General features: G+C 37.7%; 1 protein-coding gene across 2 annotated transcripts in view; it reads right to left on the reverse strand.

Moving 5' to 3' along the window:
- Positions 1-4,440: 4,440 nt before the first annotated feature.
- The window catches only part of LOC102691434 (beta-galactoside alpha-2,6-sialyltransferase 1), a 51,855-nt gene continuing 39,898 nt past the window's right edge, over positions 4,441-16,397 (reverse strand). The window contains exon 6 of one of the 2 annotated variants that reach the window (XM_069197337.1): positions 4,441-4,610. In XM_069197337.1, the coding sequence (XP_069053438.1) occupies positions 4,582-4,610 (29 nt within the window). In that variant the 3' untranslated portion in view covers positions 4,441-4,581. Of the gene's footprint in view, positions 4,611-15,970; positions 16,053-16,397 lie in introns of those variants that run through there. The other variant, XR_011191399.1, reaches the window with a different exon arrangement.

Below are 16,397 nucleotides of genomic sequence, written 5' to 3' on the forward strand. Positions count from 1 at the left end.
AGAATGCACTAATCATTCTGAGTGCCTACATTCTCTCTGTCCCCAGTACCCCTGTCTGAACTGCTTCCCATTGGGACTGGGGGATCTTTTAATCAATAATACAAGATATAGCACCATGCATACTGTGCCAGTATACAGGTTGGAAAAAGACGAAATGGTCCAAGAGTAGGAAATGGCATTTAAATGTATGCATCATACATCAGTTAAAACAAAAAGAACACATGAAAGGCAATAAAGCACAGACCAGAAATTATTTTGTAAAACAAGTTAGTTTCTAAAATAAGAAATGATATCAACACAACAAAATATCATATTTGATGGCAACGTTAATAAAATACACTTTGTTTTGATCTTCATACTTCTTTCACATTCACAGCTACAAGTTGTTATAACTTCAGTTATGCTCAGCAGTGTGCAAGGTACTGTAACATAATGTTTCTTTATTAGCCCTATACAATTTCTTGCATTAGGAGTTTGTCTTTTCACATACCCCAGCTTTTCTCCGTGGAGACAGACACAGGGAGAGAAGTTTAGGGTCAGAGTGCAGGGTCTCCCATTGTACGGCACCCCTGGAGCAGTTGGGGTTAAGGGCCTTGCTCAGGGGCCCAACAGAGTAGGATTCCTCTGCCAGCTGTGGGATTTGAACCAGCAACCTTCCAGTCACAGGTGCAGATCCTTAGCCACAGAGCCATCACTCTGCCCTTGTATATAAGTCTAAAAGAATTAAAACTACACTTAATACAGACACCCACAGAAAGACAGCTATTTGGTAAGGGAGGATATCTGATGCCATTTAAAAACTATCAATATGTCCCCTGGGGCTGTTTGCCTTGTATTTTTAACTTCATCTTGGAAATGAATGATCAGTGTACAGATGTAGCCATTCAGAATGTGCATTAAAACTAACACATTACGGGGGATGCAATTTGCTTCACTGTACTGTGGCGTACTTCTTCGTGGTGATTCACTGGATAAAGACGATCGCTATGTGGCACTTCAGTTCAATTCAGTTTATTGTCGTATACACAAGTGCAATGAAATGCTTATTTTCATGTATGCTCCAATACAAAGACATTAAGGAAACACCAAAAACATAAACACAGAACAGCAGCAGCAACAACAATTTAAATAACATCCAACTTAAAAAAAACATCAGTGTGAGCCAGCTCGCACTGCTCGTACCTTTATGCTCCTAAAACGCTTGCCAGAGGGAAGGGGGGCGAAAAATGAGAAAACCAAGATGACTGGTATCCTTAGCGATACTTCCAGCCTTCCCGAGACAGCGAGTTGTAAGAATATCAAAAATAGAGGGGAGCTGTACTCCAATGATGGACTGGACTGACCAGATCACCCCCTTTAATGCCTTCTGGTCAGACGACTGTCATGCCCTCTGCAGCCAGAGGGCGCTCCTACTCTGTCCTGTCTCTAGTTTCCTGTGCTTTGCTGTCCTTCCGGTGCCTCTCTCTCTGGGGCTATATATTTCCGGGTCACTGATTCAACTTCGCTCAGCATTGATGTTCGGATGTCCTGAGACCCGCCTAGCATCCAGGTTGCCCCACGTCCGCTGCCTGAGGGCATAGGTTTCTATACGACTCCTGAACTGCTGAGCCTGGGTTAATCCCCCATTCCACCGCTACGCATGGGGTCTTTTTCCACTCTCCTGCCTCTCCATGGTTTGTCCCTTCTGACATCCGTGACAACGTCAGGCTGCTGCCAAACCACACTGTAATACCACACGTGAGCACACTCTCAATAGCGCACCTGTAAAATGTGGTAAGGACAGTTGAAGATAGCCCAATTTTTTTCAACTGTCTGAGGAAGTAAAGGTGCTGTTGTGCCTTCTCTGTCGCTCCAGTTACATGCTGGGACCACATTAAATTATTAGTGATGAAGGTACCCAGGAACTTGAAGCTGCAAACCATTTCAACAGCCACCCCACTGATGTGAACAGGGCTGTGGTCCCCACCCTGTTTTTTAAAATCGATGACCAGTTCTTTGGTTTTGCTGACATTGAGGGAGGGATTATTGTCAATGCACCACTCCACCAGGTTCCTGACCTCATCCCTGTAGGCTGTCTCATCTTTAGCAGTGATTCGGCTCATGATGGTAGTGTCATCAGCATATTTGTGAATGGAATTGGAGCTGTGTCTGGCCACGCAGTCATGGGTAAACAAGGAAAACAGCAAGGGGATGAGCACTGGAATAAGGTAGTTTTCTTAAAACACATGGGAACAGAAGATTGTAAAAGTACAAGATTGAAAATATCCGTAAAAAAACGTGGCCAACTGGTCTAAAACTTCCAGAACTGCTATAAAAAGCCTCTAGGCACTGCTAGAAAGCCTTTTCTGCTGTTAGGCATTGAAAAAAACTTCAGATTAGCCTACGGTTGTAAAACAATGAGCTCTGATAAGAATATAATTGATCATCCCTTCTGTATCAATGATTGACAGCTGCAATGCAGGAAGAAGGCAACCTGAAACTCCCCGAGGAAGTCCCATCCCCAAAAGGCTCTGAATGGCTGAAAACACAATGAATGACAGCGTTTTTCACCAATCAGATCCGCTTTGTTCCAGGCAGGCTTGTTCAAAATTTGCTAAACCCTTTCAATGTTCAAAGGTCTGGAGATGAGTAAAACTAAGCACTTTCTGGATATACTGTATAACTACTCTTTTGGGTGCCTGAAATAAGGTTAAAACATGGGATCTATAATTTTTTTGCTGGTTTTTGCTTTTGCGGTCATGTTTTGCTGGCTTATCGATTACCTATCGACGCTCTTATGCGAAAGTACATCAGCCGATATTGAGCATAATAAGTGTTATGATCGATTGCCGTGGTGTAGAACAGTTCTGAAAACCTTTTTGTGAAACTCCAGTTGTCTATTTTCGACTGATATGAAGTTTTCTGTAAAGGTTTTGTGGCTTTGTTTGTTATGCACGATGAAATGAGAATCGCCTCCTATTGCCAATAATAGACTCCTCAGACACACGGGCGGGATCACTGAACACATTGGGGTTTTAAACCATGGATCCTGATTGGGGACAAAGAGAACTGTCTTTGTGGGCACACAGTCATCCACGCATTTCTTAATAAACTCGGCTGACGACTGTAGTGTACTCATGGACGTTCGCTGATGAACTTTTAAACACAGTTCACAGATTCAAAGCAGTCCTGCAGCACTTCATCTGTCTCCTCCATCCAGTGTTGAGCTGTTCTTGTCGACACATGCTCCCGCTTCAGCTTCTGCTTGGAAGCCAGCAGGAGAAATACCCATGGATGATCCGACTGTCCGAAATGAGGACGAGGGATGTAGCAGTGATCAAGCAGTGACCATGCTAGAAATATTTCGGAAGAACTTTCCGCAGGGCACCTGATGAAAGTCCCCCGCAACAACAGATACAGCATCAGAGAAAGCAGTTTCATAGCTACTAATGGTGACATATAATTCACTGAGTGCTGCTTTCACTAAAGGGAAATTCTGAAAAAATAGCTGAATATAAAAATAAGTTTCCGATCATCAAAGGTTAACAGTATTCGTTTATGAATATAAATACATTTAGCTGGTGGTAGTAGGATAGGGTATTCCACTTTCTTCCTAAACAGCTGTATCTAAATTAACTTGGTCACCTGTGGTTATTTTGGAAACATTTTGACATGCCTATTTTCATGTCATCACTGTTGGAATGAACATCAAAGGCTTGTTAAAAAAAAATCAATCAACCCAAGTGACAATTTGGTTAGTGGTACTGTAGCATTTTTGCCTATAATCTACAAGGTCCCAGGCTCACTTCCTGGCCAGTGTGCTAGTTCTGCTTTTATGAAATAAAGACTTTCTATAGCATTGAAATCAAATAATATGTATATAGTATTTTGGATATATTTATTAATTATATATACCACAGCATTTATATGTAATTAAATGCGTCGGCTGCATAGGCTGCAAAGAGGTAAAGTCTTATTCAATGCTGAAAGGAAAAGAGGCCGTGGAGCCTTCTTCAGGTGTGAATGAGCAAATGTGAGTACTGACAATGGGGGTGTAAAAGACCAACAATCTCCAGTTGTTTACTGCCACAATGTTTCAGCATGAAGTGGCTTTAAAAAGGCGAACAACAAAACACTTAAGATCAGTGGTATTAAATCACAATCAAGCCTGCAGAGAAGGGAATGATGGACTGTGAATGAGAGGAACTTGTTGGCTCCTTCTCGTTTTACTTAACTTCCACTAAGTAGAGGAAGCATTGCTGTGAGCTGCTGTAAGGAGGGTATAAAACTGAAAACACAAATGCTCCCTTTCATTCAAGCCACATCAAAAGGGGCTGCAGAGGAGGAGACAGAAATACAAAGATAAATATACCAGCCTGGTTTGAGAACTTAAGCCGTATTTATTGCGACAGCTTTAATGTGCACAATTCATGCGTTTTATGAGCCAGCGTTGCAGTTGTATTCTCATTATCCATGCTGCTTCGTCTCGGGGTAACCTGATGCTAAAGACTTGGCAAGAATCTTCACTGTGTAATGAGGCTCCTTTGCACTGAGCAGGGGAAAGGCTTCTTCTCTCTGAGACTCCCTTTCGAGGATGCATTATCAATTCCACTGGGAATGACTGACTCGTGCTTTGAAAGACAGAAAATGGTTCTTTTTACAGTTAGAAAAGATGCTGTGCATAATCTTACTTCTTCATTAATATGTCAATATATCAAGAAAATGTTGCACGAGGTGTTTATTAGTAGGTTGTCATGAAAACCTGTTCTCTTTACGTTGTCCACACCAAGCAAATCTGCACTCATGAGCTTCTTTCTGGAGATGTACAGTATAGTATAGTTACACAATATATATGAGTATACTGTATATGGCATCAGTGTCTTTTCTGCAAAATCTCAAAAATAATATAAATATATACGTGACTGAAATGAATAAAGGAAGAGTAAACCTTTACTGTATATTATGATTCTGTTATTATTGTATATTCACTTACTGTAATAGCGGGTTTAATACTAATACTAAATTTATTTTCATGACTTAAAACAAACTTGATTTGCAATGTGATTAATATAAGTTTGAAGTCAAAATAAAAATAAATGATTTATTGTCTTCCATTAATAAGATTAGCATCCAAACAAGCAAATACTTTGTATGATCTTATAAGCTACGTTATGATTTGAACTCTCGTGTTGATAGGAAATTTATTTGTTCTTTCAGAAAAGGGACTGGTCCTGTAAGGAAAATGTCTTTTTAATGCACAGACACGTACAATATACTGTACATTCATGTGATGGACAGCTTATTGCAAGACATACCTTGTATTCTAAAATAAGGAAAAATTTAAGGAAGAGAACAGACAGGAGAGCATCTCATAGCCTACAAACCATCATTCTCCAGTGATTTCAAGCCATGATATACTGAGCAGAATATAACACTCTTGTTTATTTTAATGCATTATAAAAGCAATCCCACCTACAGTACATTAAAAAGTGTTTATGTCCACTGCTGGGAGCATTAAAGTGAAGTCTAGAGTGAACTAGGGTCTAAGTTTTGGACTCAAAATAACCCACTCCTATTAAAACTAAGGTACAGTGTGTGAACAGTAATTGGTGTTAGTTTGTATAATAAATATTTGTCTTTAAGACTAGTGCTTTGCCAATAATTTTACTCAACTGATGATTAAAGGAGCCATGTGATCTCATTCAGTACAGTCTGTCTATTGATCATTTTTAAATATTACACCCTTATTGTCATACACATCGTTTTCAGATGAGATTGACCTGCACCATACAAACAGTTCACTGGAAAAGAAAAGTAAGTTTTAATGTAAATACAGTACATTACAGGGTTACATTTATTAAGGGAAGCTGCAACAAATGAATTTGTTAAACCGTGTGTAAAACTTACAGTATGTACAGTTTATACACTAAAAAAGTATAATATTAGAATCTGGATTTATTGGGAAGATTTGGCTGAAATTCTATCAAATACTTGATCCACCTGCAAATGGCAAATTCAAGTCTTCATGGTATCTTGTTTGCCAAATTCTAATTTTCTTTCAGCCATAATATTGCCCTTTTGTAATATATAATTCATCTTTTAAATACATGTTATATGTTACCAGTGATACTAAAATAGTGACATATTTAAACAGGGAAGGTATCATTCATTGTATTCACAATGCTGAAGCCTGAGCAGGTTGATATTTCAAAGGCTGTAGATGATGGGTTTTTCTCTCCTGTCGAACAGTACACGGTGACTGAATACAGTACTTCCAACAGCATGGAAAATTCAAGGTGGCCTTCTACTGCTGACAACCAGAAAAAAGAAACACAAATGCTGTTTTCTGCTTGCTCTGGGATTCTGCAATTGTACAGTATGTCCCTCACCTTCTCAAGAAGAAGCTGACTTTCTCTCTTCATTCTTCATTGCAAACCCCAGTCACGCCTAATTTCATCACTAATGGAGTCTGAATTCTTTTTCTGGTTGAGATCTTACATAACGTTTGTTGTATAGAGGATATTCTTAGCCACATTTTTCATCCTTTTTATCCAGATGTGGCTGGAGACAGTTATTACACTAACTGTACCAAACTTTCTAACAAAAAGAACGCAAGATAATAAAACTTTTAACTAAAGGTCTGCATTTTCTCGCTTTGTTTTCATTTTTTGTCTGCTGGAGGTTCATATTTCTATGTGCGCCCCCATGATTACCATGATGAAATACAGCCAGTTCGATAAGGCACACATCATAATCCTTGCCGAGAGCAGGTTGGAACACGTGCTTGAATTTCAGAAAAAGAAATTGCCATAGGCAAAATAATTACATACTGTAGATGCTTTGCCGCGAAGATCACAAAAAATAGGTTTCTCTATTACTTAATATTTTTAAAATAAATACCAGTACCTCTTTTCATTCACATTGGAGCACCTAGTGCCACATGTTAAATTCATGTAATACCATGTGCGCATCTGTCTGTAACTGCACAGAAAACTGAGATAAGTCTAACATATGAATGTTCATTAGCACTGTGCTAATGGTGCCCTACATTATGTAACACCTGATGTTACTGAAATAATGCATAACTACTGTAGGAGTAGCTTTGATCGATACAACAGGGCCTGAGTGTGTCCTGTGTGTCCATGCTGTATGACTTCCAAAATTATGGCTGTACATATATCAGCAACGGATGAGACGGGTTGCTGTTTCACTTCATGACAGAGCTCACGTCTCCTAAAGTATTCTAATGAAAACTGATGGGACAAGATACAGTATACTGCACATCAGAGCAATGCCTGTGATCATAATATTTCTGATAAAAGTAATGTTTTCCAAGAGAAAAGAAACTGTAAAAGCTTAAATAGTAAAAATAAACAGTACCAGTGTACAATGTTGTGTTAGAATTGAAATGTATGTATCTGTTTTAATTCCAGAACAATATTTAACTTCTGACATTATGTACAGTCGACATAGTATACTGTATATACCAGATATTTCAGGCCCGAACAGAAAGAATCACAAGAATCATATGGTACATTGTAATTATCTTGATGAATCATATTTTATACCAGAACAATGATTATTAGGAAACAAAATACATTTTTGTCATTATCTTTGCATTGCAAAGTGTCGGTATAATGTACTGTGCTAGAAGCATCAAACAGGAATATATTAGTGTAGAGATAACATAATCCATGTCACAGAAATTGGATTGTGGTAATTCTTTAAATCTGCCTGTTAACATTGTGTATTACAAGAATAAGGAAACTACATATTTAAGTATTGTTTCAGAAATAGCAAAATACTATTTTAGAAAATTAAGCTTAAGTGTTGGTTATCACAGTGAGACAACATTAATTAACATAAAATCTTCTCTGGATATTTATTTACTTTTTATGCAATAAATGTAAAATAATAGTTTTCTCCTTCATAATTTTATAAAGGTAAATGAAATTCTTTATACATTGCTCATATATTAATTTGTGCTTCATCCAAGTATTTACAATACTTCTACAATAATCTCTCTATGAACAAAGGAGCTGGAGTTAACTCTAAAAAATAACTGACTGAGTGTCTTTTCTTCCTTGGAAATCTTTAATTTCTGTAAATAGCAGAGGAAATTGGGATGACCTATATTTTAAAAACAAAGTATATTATCACCTTCTTTTAACTGACATTTGTTGGACATCAAAAAGCAAAGCTTAGTTGTTGTCTGGTAAGATTCAGCAATTATTTTTATCCACATTAATGTCTCTATCAATTCCTTCCTAAGAATATTACTTATTAAAAAAAGGTTTATCAGCTCTGCTATGAAGCTCTGTACTCACCTCATTAAAAACTGTAGTTTTCCTTACAGTTTTCTTCCTTTATTTTAATTAAATTAAATTCTTCTGAAATCCTGAAATTAATTCTTCCTTTATTTTTATGTAAATTAGTATTTGTATTTCTCATTAATTAGAGGGGCCATATAACTTATATATAAGATATAAATCTTACAAGTTATTATTTATATTCCTTACACTAATATAGCATTTTTCTGGACAGTCCATTCGTAGTGTTTTACGGGTAATGGGGCCTCACCTCCACCACCATCAATGTACAGCCCCACCTGGATGATGAACAGAGTGATGATGTCACTTCAGAGATGGAGATTATTAGGAGGCCATGATTAGTAAAAGCAAGTGGGAAATCTGGCCAGGATGCCAGTGTAACACCCCTACTCTTATAGAGAAACACCTTGGAATTTGTAATGACCACAGAGAGTCAGGATGGCACCTTTTTACAGTATTTGTCCCTGACACTATACTTGAACTTGAACTTGAACTTTATTGCCATATGTAACCGGTACATGTACTGGTACAATGGAATTCTTACTTACAGAAAGTCTCTCGATTGTTAAAACAAGTGTAAAAACACAAAGTGCAGACAGTGCATCAAGACAATATACAAACAAACAGTAGACAATGTACAAGTAAAGTAAACAGTTTGAATGTAAACAATGCAGACATGTAAACAATGATTGGACATGTGCAATAAATAAGAAATCATAATGAGGTAGACAGTGTAGGTACAGTCCAAGGGGCATGGCTAAATGTGCTCGCCAATCGCAGTGCTTGTGGATAGAAGCTATTGAGGAATCTGGTGGTAAGTGTCCATATGCTCTTGTATCTCTTGCCTGAGGGCAGTGGGGTGAAGAGCTCATGCCCGGGGTGGTGACTGTCCTCTGTGATGGCCAGAATTCTACCACGGCAGCGGTCCAGATAGAGCTGTTCAATCTCTGTGAGACCACAGCCGAGGACCATTCTCTGCGGTGCCTTTCTTTCTCGAGAAGAGGTGTTGCTGTACCACACGGTGATCCCGTTGGTGAGGATGCTCTCGATGGTGCAGCAGTAGAAGTTCACCAACATGGTACAGGCATCCCCCATTGCTTGAGGCACCTCAGGAAATAAAGGCGGTGCTGAGCCTTCTTCAAGATAGAGTCCGTGTTCACAGTCCAGGTTAGATCTTTAGAAATGTGAATTCCCAAAAGCCTAAAGCTGGTGACTGTTTCCACTTCCATTTCATCAATACTGAGTGTGCTGTGAGTGTGTGGCCTGTGTCTCTGAAAGTCCACTATTAGCTCTTTCGTTTTTTTTACGTTCAAGTCCAGGTTGAACTACTGGGATATTAGGAACCCACACAGACCACAGGGTGAGAAACCTCTATACCTCTTCCAGCAGCAACTTTAGTTTTTCCCATGAGGTCTCCCATCCAGGTACTGACCATTTTTAATTGATTAAAAATTTTATTTTTAAATCAGTCACTGGTGGATGGATAAAGGTTTTGAGTTAGGAAATTGATACATCTTTCAGGGTTGCAAAAACAACCAATTTTTCACTTTTTGGTTTTACAAAAGCATTAAGGTGTTGACATGCAGTGCGAAGTGGCCCAGAGGTGTGGCCTTGAGCCACGATATCTGCCTGTTATTTGAGAAAAACAACAGAATGAGGCCCAGCTGCACTGGGGGAAAGCTCTGAATTACTGGCGCTCGAAAGGAATGAGATTCCATGTGAAGGAAAGACGCTGTCAGGCTCTGCACAGAATTAGCCAATACTTTAGGCTAATAACATGCTTCACAGACAGGAGGTTTTTGCTTTGAGTTTGATGGCGTGGCTTACTAGACTTGTGGGACACAGCGGGTTAAAAGGTAGCTTGAGGAAGTCTGTAATGAGGGGCATTGCGGTTTCTATGCAGGCTAGCAGCATGGTAGTTCATTTGCCAGGCCCAATGATGATGAAGTGAGCTGCTATGGAGCAGGGTTAGTGTGCTGGACCAGGGCTGACAGGCAGCATTAACAGCTGGAGGAGTGGAGCATCACTTGGCAAGGTGGCAGGATATCTTCTCGCCACAGCTGAGAGACAGGAGGCTAGATGGCACTGAATGAGTATGGGGTACTCTCTGCACTTTAAGAAATGCGAGAAGATAGGTGGTCTTTGAAAAAAGAAATGACAAGCCTGCTACCACTGTGTCAGGGACCTAAGGGTTTATTATAGAGAGGTGTCCCTGGCCAAACAAGATCATCTGGGAGGTGACAACAAGGTTTATCATTGAAATAGAACAGAAGCCCAGCTGAGAGAAGAGCCTTTGTGAAGAGAGAGAGTGTGGAAGCATTTGACAGATCTAAAGCAAGAATGAGAGAGTATGAGAGTAAAAAAAAGATCAGGAAGTCAGAATGTATATGAATAATCAAAAGCCTGGTAATGAAGAGTTAGAGAGAAGACGGGAAGAGTGTCAAACAGCAAGAGACCTGTGTGAGAGAGAGAGAAGAGACCTGGGAGGTTCCGCAGTTGGAAGCAGTCCATTCAGCCTTCCACAGAAGGGGAACAACACTGAGCACAGATTCTAGGAGGAATCCAAACAGTACAATAGAGTGGACACAGGCCATCTAAACTACCCAAAGATAGGTGAAACGCCAACCATGTGGAGTGTAGATGAGGAATGTAAAGGAGGAAGGGCCAGCGCTGTCACAGCAATATATTTGTTTGAAATAATTAAATAACACTATTTTTAGTTAGACTTTATAAAGTCTCCCTGTGCTTTGCATCCTCTATTCAGATTATCACTAGGTATAGCATAAAAACTGCATTTGAAATTGTTCGCTTGTGTCATAACCTATAATCCCCCCCACCCCCCTCCCAGAATGTGCTATAATTAATTTCAGATGCTTCTCTCCAGCAATACTCCATAGGTGTCCTGTCACATTTAATCATTTCAATGCCCATATGACTGGAGAAAAAGCTAAGTAAATCAGAACTAAGTAAATCAACACACCAGAATATCCTAATTAATTCTCACTCCAAGGTCTCTGTTTAACAGATGTGATTACTCTTTCATGCTGTTATTTGAACTTAATATATAATATTTCTTATCAAGGGATTTGTTTATTCTGTAGCATCATCCTTATACAGTATGTGCATTGTACTAAACTACTGATGGGGACAATTTTAATTACAAGAAGATGTTGAATCCTTGAACTTTAATTGAAACCTCTGGTCTTCTCATTGTGAGAACAGTGTAGTGGATCTTTGTGTTTCAGAGTAATTACTGAATTCTATTCCAAGAGTGAATGTCACCTTGCATAATTGCAACAGAAATAAACTTTTGACCAACAAGTGATTTCACATATCCTTTGAAATTGTCTCCAGGTGAAAATGGATACCTGTCTTGATACTTTAATTATGTATCATCGTGCATATGTATTATATATTCACACAGAATATGAAAAGATTTTCACCTACTTCATTGATATTCGTGATTGGTCTTATAATACTTTAATTATTATTGCAATAGTTTCTTGTTCTTCTTCCGTCAATTTTGAAATCTGTAAACGACATACAGTATATATAGTATGAATCCTAGTATTACTTTTCCTTTACAGTAGCTTCTTTCATTATGGCAGTGTGTAAGCACCCTCTTTAAAAATTTCCTATCTCTGTTCGCTCTTGAATCCCTCTTCCATGCCAGCGAGATGAGGGGATAAATGGGTTGATCTGCATTTGCAGTGAAAACGGTAAACTTGCCGTGGGTGACAACAGGAGCCTGCAGGTGACCATGCACAGAATCCATGGCACTCTTTGCCCCAGGAGTTGATTTGCACACAAGAGGGAAGATTTATTTCTCTTCGTGAACGTGCAGTATCATGTCAGTCACGTGAATCGATTCCTATCTGCAGCAAGTGGGCACAGTTTGCTAAATTGCTTCCACATCTCTGTACCCTTCTTTTGAGCTGGATTCAGATTAAGATAGATGCATGCGGGCACGTATCCAAGTGTCCTTACATTTTACAGTGTTTTTACGATCAAACAACATTGTGAACGCAAGTCTTTTTTTTATATTTCATTGTAGGTGAAGTCACTGTTTAAACAATTGTATGCTGTGGAATCAGTTGAACTATCAACCTTTAATATATTTGTCTTTACTTACAGCAAATTTTAAAATCTATTGTATTTACCAAAACAGCATTTGTTCACTCATACACTATTTTAACCTCTTCCCACCATATTCCTTTGACTGGTGTTTTCTTTTCTAACGCATCTTCAGTATAGTAGTGTCTGGTGGGAATCCTACTGTATAGCAGGTGACTTTGTCTGTAAGGGGAATGATTTAACATTCTACAAGGAGACTGTAATTATTCATGACAGAAGCTAAACATGGTTTGAAGTAGACCAGAATTCTGTCTGGCAGAACAAAAGTATGATTTCAAAAGAGAAATTGGAAAACCGGAATCCTTTGAGTCTCATGCAAGACATACTGTACACAGATCGTGTCATCTTTTATGTCATGTTCCTTACAAATTTAAGCCTCCTGAGATTTGTAAGCAGCTAAAGATGGAAGTATTTTTTAATAGGTTTTTTTAATCTGTTGATTTTCTTTAATCTATTGATTAAAAAATGCTTTTTTCTCTGTTTCTTTAGGTTGAAAGTCTATTGTATCTAGATGGCAGTTACTTCAGATGACCTTAAACAATCAATATCCCCCCTAAAAATGTGTTTTTTTTAAAGAATTGTTGTTTAAAATGCAAAAATTAAGTTCCAGCAAATTCAACACGCATATAAATATATACTGTGCAATACTGTAGGTCCTTGACTGTGGTAAAGTACCTTTGGCTTTGAAAGATCTTGGCTTTACCTGCAAACAAAATCTATGACAGGGTTGAATGGAGACTTAGATATATTTGACTTGTTCCTGGTTGATTTTTATTTTATATGCTTATAGAGTTAAGTACAACTAAAACACTTACACCAAAGCCAAAATAGTGTAAATCAAGACTGATACAGTTTTTTCATTTTCCGGTCTTTCCTTTTTTAATTTACAGTATGAAAGCTATTTAATTTGCCTCTTTTTTTCTTTTCTTTTAAACAAAAATTAAAAAGCACAAATGAAATGTGTTTGGAATAAGTCAACCATTGTTTTTTTATGCGAGTGTTTTTTTTGTTTTCTGTTTTTTTATTTATTAATATAAATGAGTATATGAAACCAACACAGACTTACACCAACATTATTGTGCAGAAATTGGTTAGGATTGCTTAGTGTTTTTGCAAAATATAATGAAATATCTGTCTTGGTTGCAATATTTAATTTAAATTTAAATGTATTAATTTATTCTTCTTTTTTCAAAGGGGTTTTCAAAGGTGAAATTGTAAAATTGGCCAAATCTGCTTGTAGTTGGTTCATTGATAGAAGGATGCTCAGAATATCTTACCCATTGCACTGTTACTTAAATCGTGACTTTCCTACATCTTTGGGTTTGATAATTGGATGCTAACACTTTTGCCCTGTCTTTGGCACCTTGTCCTGAGATTTAATTTTTGGTTTTCATTTTTTTAAATAGATTTAATCTTTTAACTAACACACTTGAATTTATTGTCTTGATTGTACTAAAGCAGTTCTATTAGAGACGGAAAGTCAGTTATTGCATTGACCTCTGCTTTTTCAGTGTTAAAAGTGTTTGAAGAAGAACAAAATCTCTGTTCTCTTGATCACCAGTCAGAGTTATATAAATACAGTATTTAAAATGGGGTGAGTATCACGTCCTATAATAAATTGAACAGAGTAGATTTGAAATGGCTGATGACTAATAAAAGGACTAAATATTGTAGTATAAATTATGGCTTTAGAGATACAAAAGCAATGTTGTATAAAACATGATTGAATAAAAATGATACTGAAAAAATATAAATGTTTTTCAGGCTTTACTGTTTAAGAACTTTGTAGAAAAAAAAATTAAAACTCTATTATTTTAACAGCCTTTTTTTGGTCAGGTTTTTTTTTTCTAAACCAAATACTTTTACCAAATCACCCATGTGATTTGATCACAATTCAGTTGTTACAGGACATTAGCAAGTGTTAATGTAATGGCTGCCTACAGTATAAAACCTGCTAAACAGGGGATCTCCAGCTGCAGAGCTGAAGACCTCCTGGTTTGAATATGATTTACCCAGTGCGAAATGTACATCTAATGTCCATGTTATTGCTTAAATCAGGGTGAGGTTACTAGAGTTCTACTAAATCGTAGAAATATATAGACTAGATTTTCGGAAACCTTTCCAGTATTCATTGTTTAAATGCCACTTTCATTTATTCACATACAGTAGTCGTATTTGTCTTTATGTTCCATAACCAAAACAAGAGGCCCTATACATACAGTATGTCAACACTTTTAAAGACTTTAAAAGTTTAAATAAAAGTGAAGTTGAAATTAAGGAAAGAAAGTACATTAGCCTGACAAAAAAAGGCTTTTGAAGTTTGTTATAGAGAAAACAAATAAAGAGTTACTGTATGTGGTTTATTTGTGTCATTAAAAAAATGAAATTCCTTTCTTTTGAGTGGTTATATTGTATTGAAGGGCAGGCTTGGATTTGAAAACCATGCCAAATGCAAAAATAATAAAATAATAATAAAGGGTGTTTAAACAATTACAATTAAGGCAACAAAAGAAAATGTTACATCATCTTTCTGGACATTTTTTTTTATGTTAGGCAATGTTTTTAAATATGCAGTGCCTACATATTAGCAATTATGTAGGACTCAAAAATGAATAATTTTGCATGTTGATTTGCAGTTTTCATTTCTTATTTAAAATGTGCATTTAATTGAAATGTCTCCTTTCAAAACATGACATTTTCAGCCTGACAGCATTTTATTTTAGGGTACTCAGTAGCTGTGCATTAAACAGAGAGCTTTGTAAGCCTCCCTGAACGGATCAAATGCATTAGGTTGTTCACTGAGCAGTTACCAAAAAAACAGCCAAAAACAAAACTAATATGTGACTGTTTTCAAAGATTAATGCAACTGTAATATTACTTTGAGGAACAAGGTCAGTTAACAGGCGACTAACCTACAGTAACTTCCTGTCACCTGTTCCTGTGTAAACGCATGTCATTAATTCTCCATTCTTCATTCTTCTCTCTCATCACAGCCCTTGGCCTCACTTCACCACGCAGTATCATGACTACTTTGTCCTCATTTCTAGGCTGTCAAACCTCATTCAAGCAAATAATTCTGTAATTCCTTTGCCTATTCACCTAAACACATGACATTGCAAGGTGCTGTATAGTGTGCATCTTCTTAAATGTTTAAGTTAGGTACTGTAGCTGTGTCAGCATGTGTAGGCTGCAAAGGAACAAGTAGGAATGCACCTGAAGAAGACCCCACAACTGAAACTTTGTTTCTTTTCTTCTTTTTTCGGCATGAAATAAATTATTCCTTTTCTTAAACGTTTAAGCTTCAATGAAAAGGGATCCCACTAAACCTTTCAGGACAGATTTTTTTTTTGTTTTATAGGAGCAAAACTTGGCAACAGCTGAGTTTACTGAAATAAACACGAGACCAGAGTTATTGCATTCCCTAAACATGCAGTTAGCTGACCTTCAGTACAGCCAAGGTATCTTGAAATGAAAGAAATAAGTTGCACTTGGGGAATTGGCCTTTGGGTTTTCAAACAGTTGTAATGATGAAGAAACAGCTGCATCAACAGAATGTCTCTGCGATACCGTGGCGTCTGGAGATGTTTTAAAACTGCCCGGGAGAGATGACTGCAAAAAATCAGAAAGCAGAAATTGATAGATTTATTCCGAACCTTTTGATGGGTTATCCCTGCAGGCACAGGAGACAGGCAATTTGGATATTTTTTTTCTTCAAGACGCCTGAGACTAGAAAGAAGATAAGAAATTCACACTTGGACTGTGTGGAGTATATACTGTACTCCTCATGCTTCAGTTTCATTCTGCCTTCCAAAGACATCCAGACTGGGTGAAATAGTACCTGTAAACAACCCCCCCTGTATTTGTGGATGGTAATGATAACCTGCCCATGACACAGTCCCACCTAGTGCCCTACCCTTCCGGTACTTTCAGTATAGACTCAGGGCTGCCATGGAC

The sequence above is a fragment of the Lepisosteus oculatus genome, chromosome 13, assembly GCF_040954835.1.
Source record: "Lepisosteus oculatus isolate fLepOcu1 chromosome 13, fLepOcu1.hap2, whole genome shotgun sequence".
Lineage (NCBI taxonomy): Eukaryota > Metazoa > Chordata > Actinopteri > Semionotiformes > Lepisosteidae > Lepisosteus > Lepisosteus oculatus.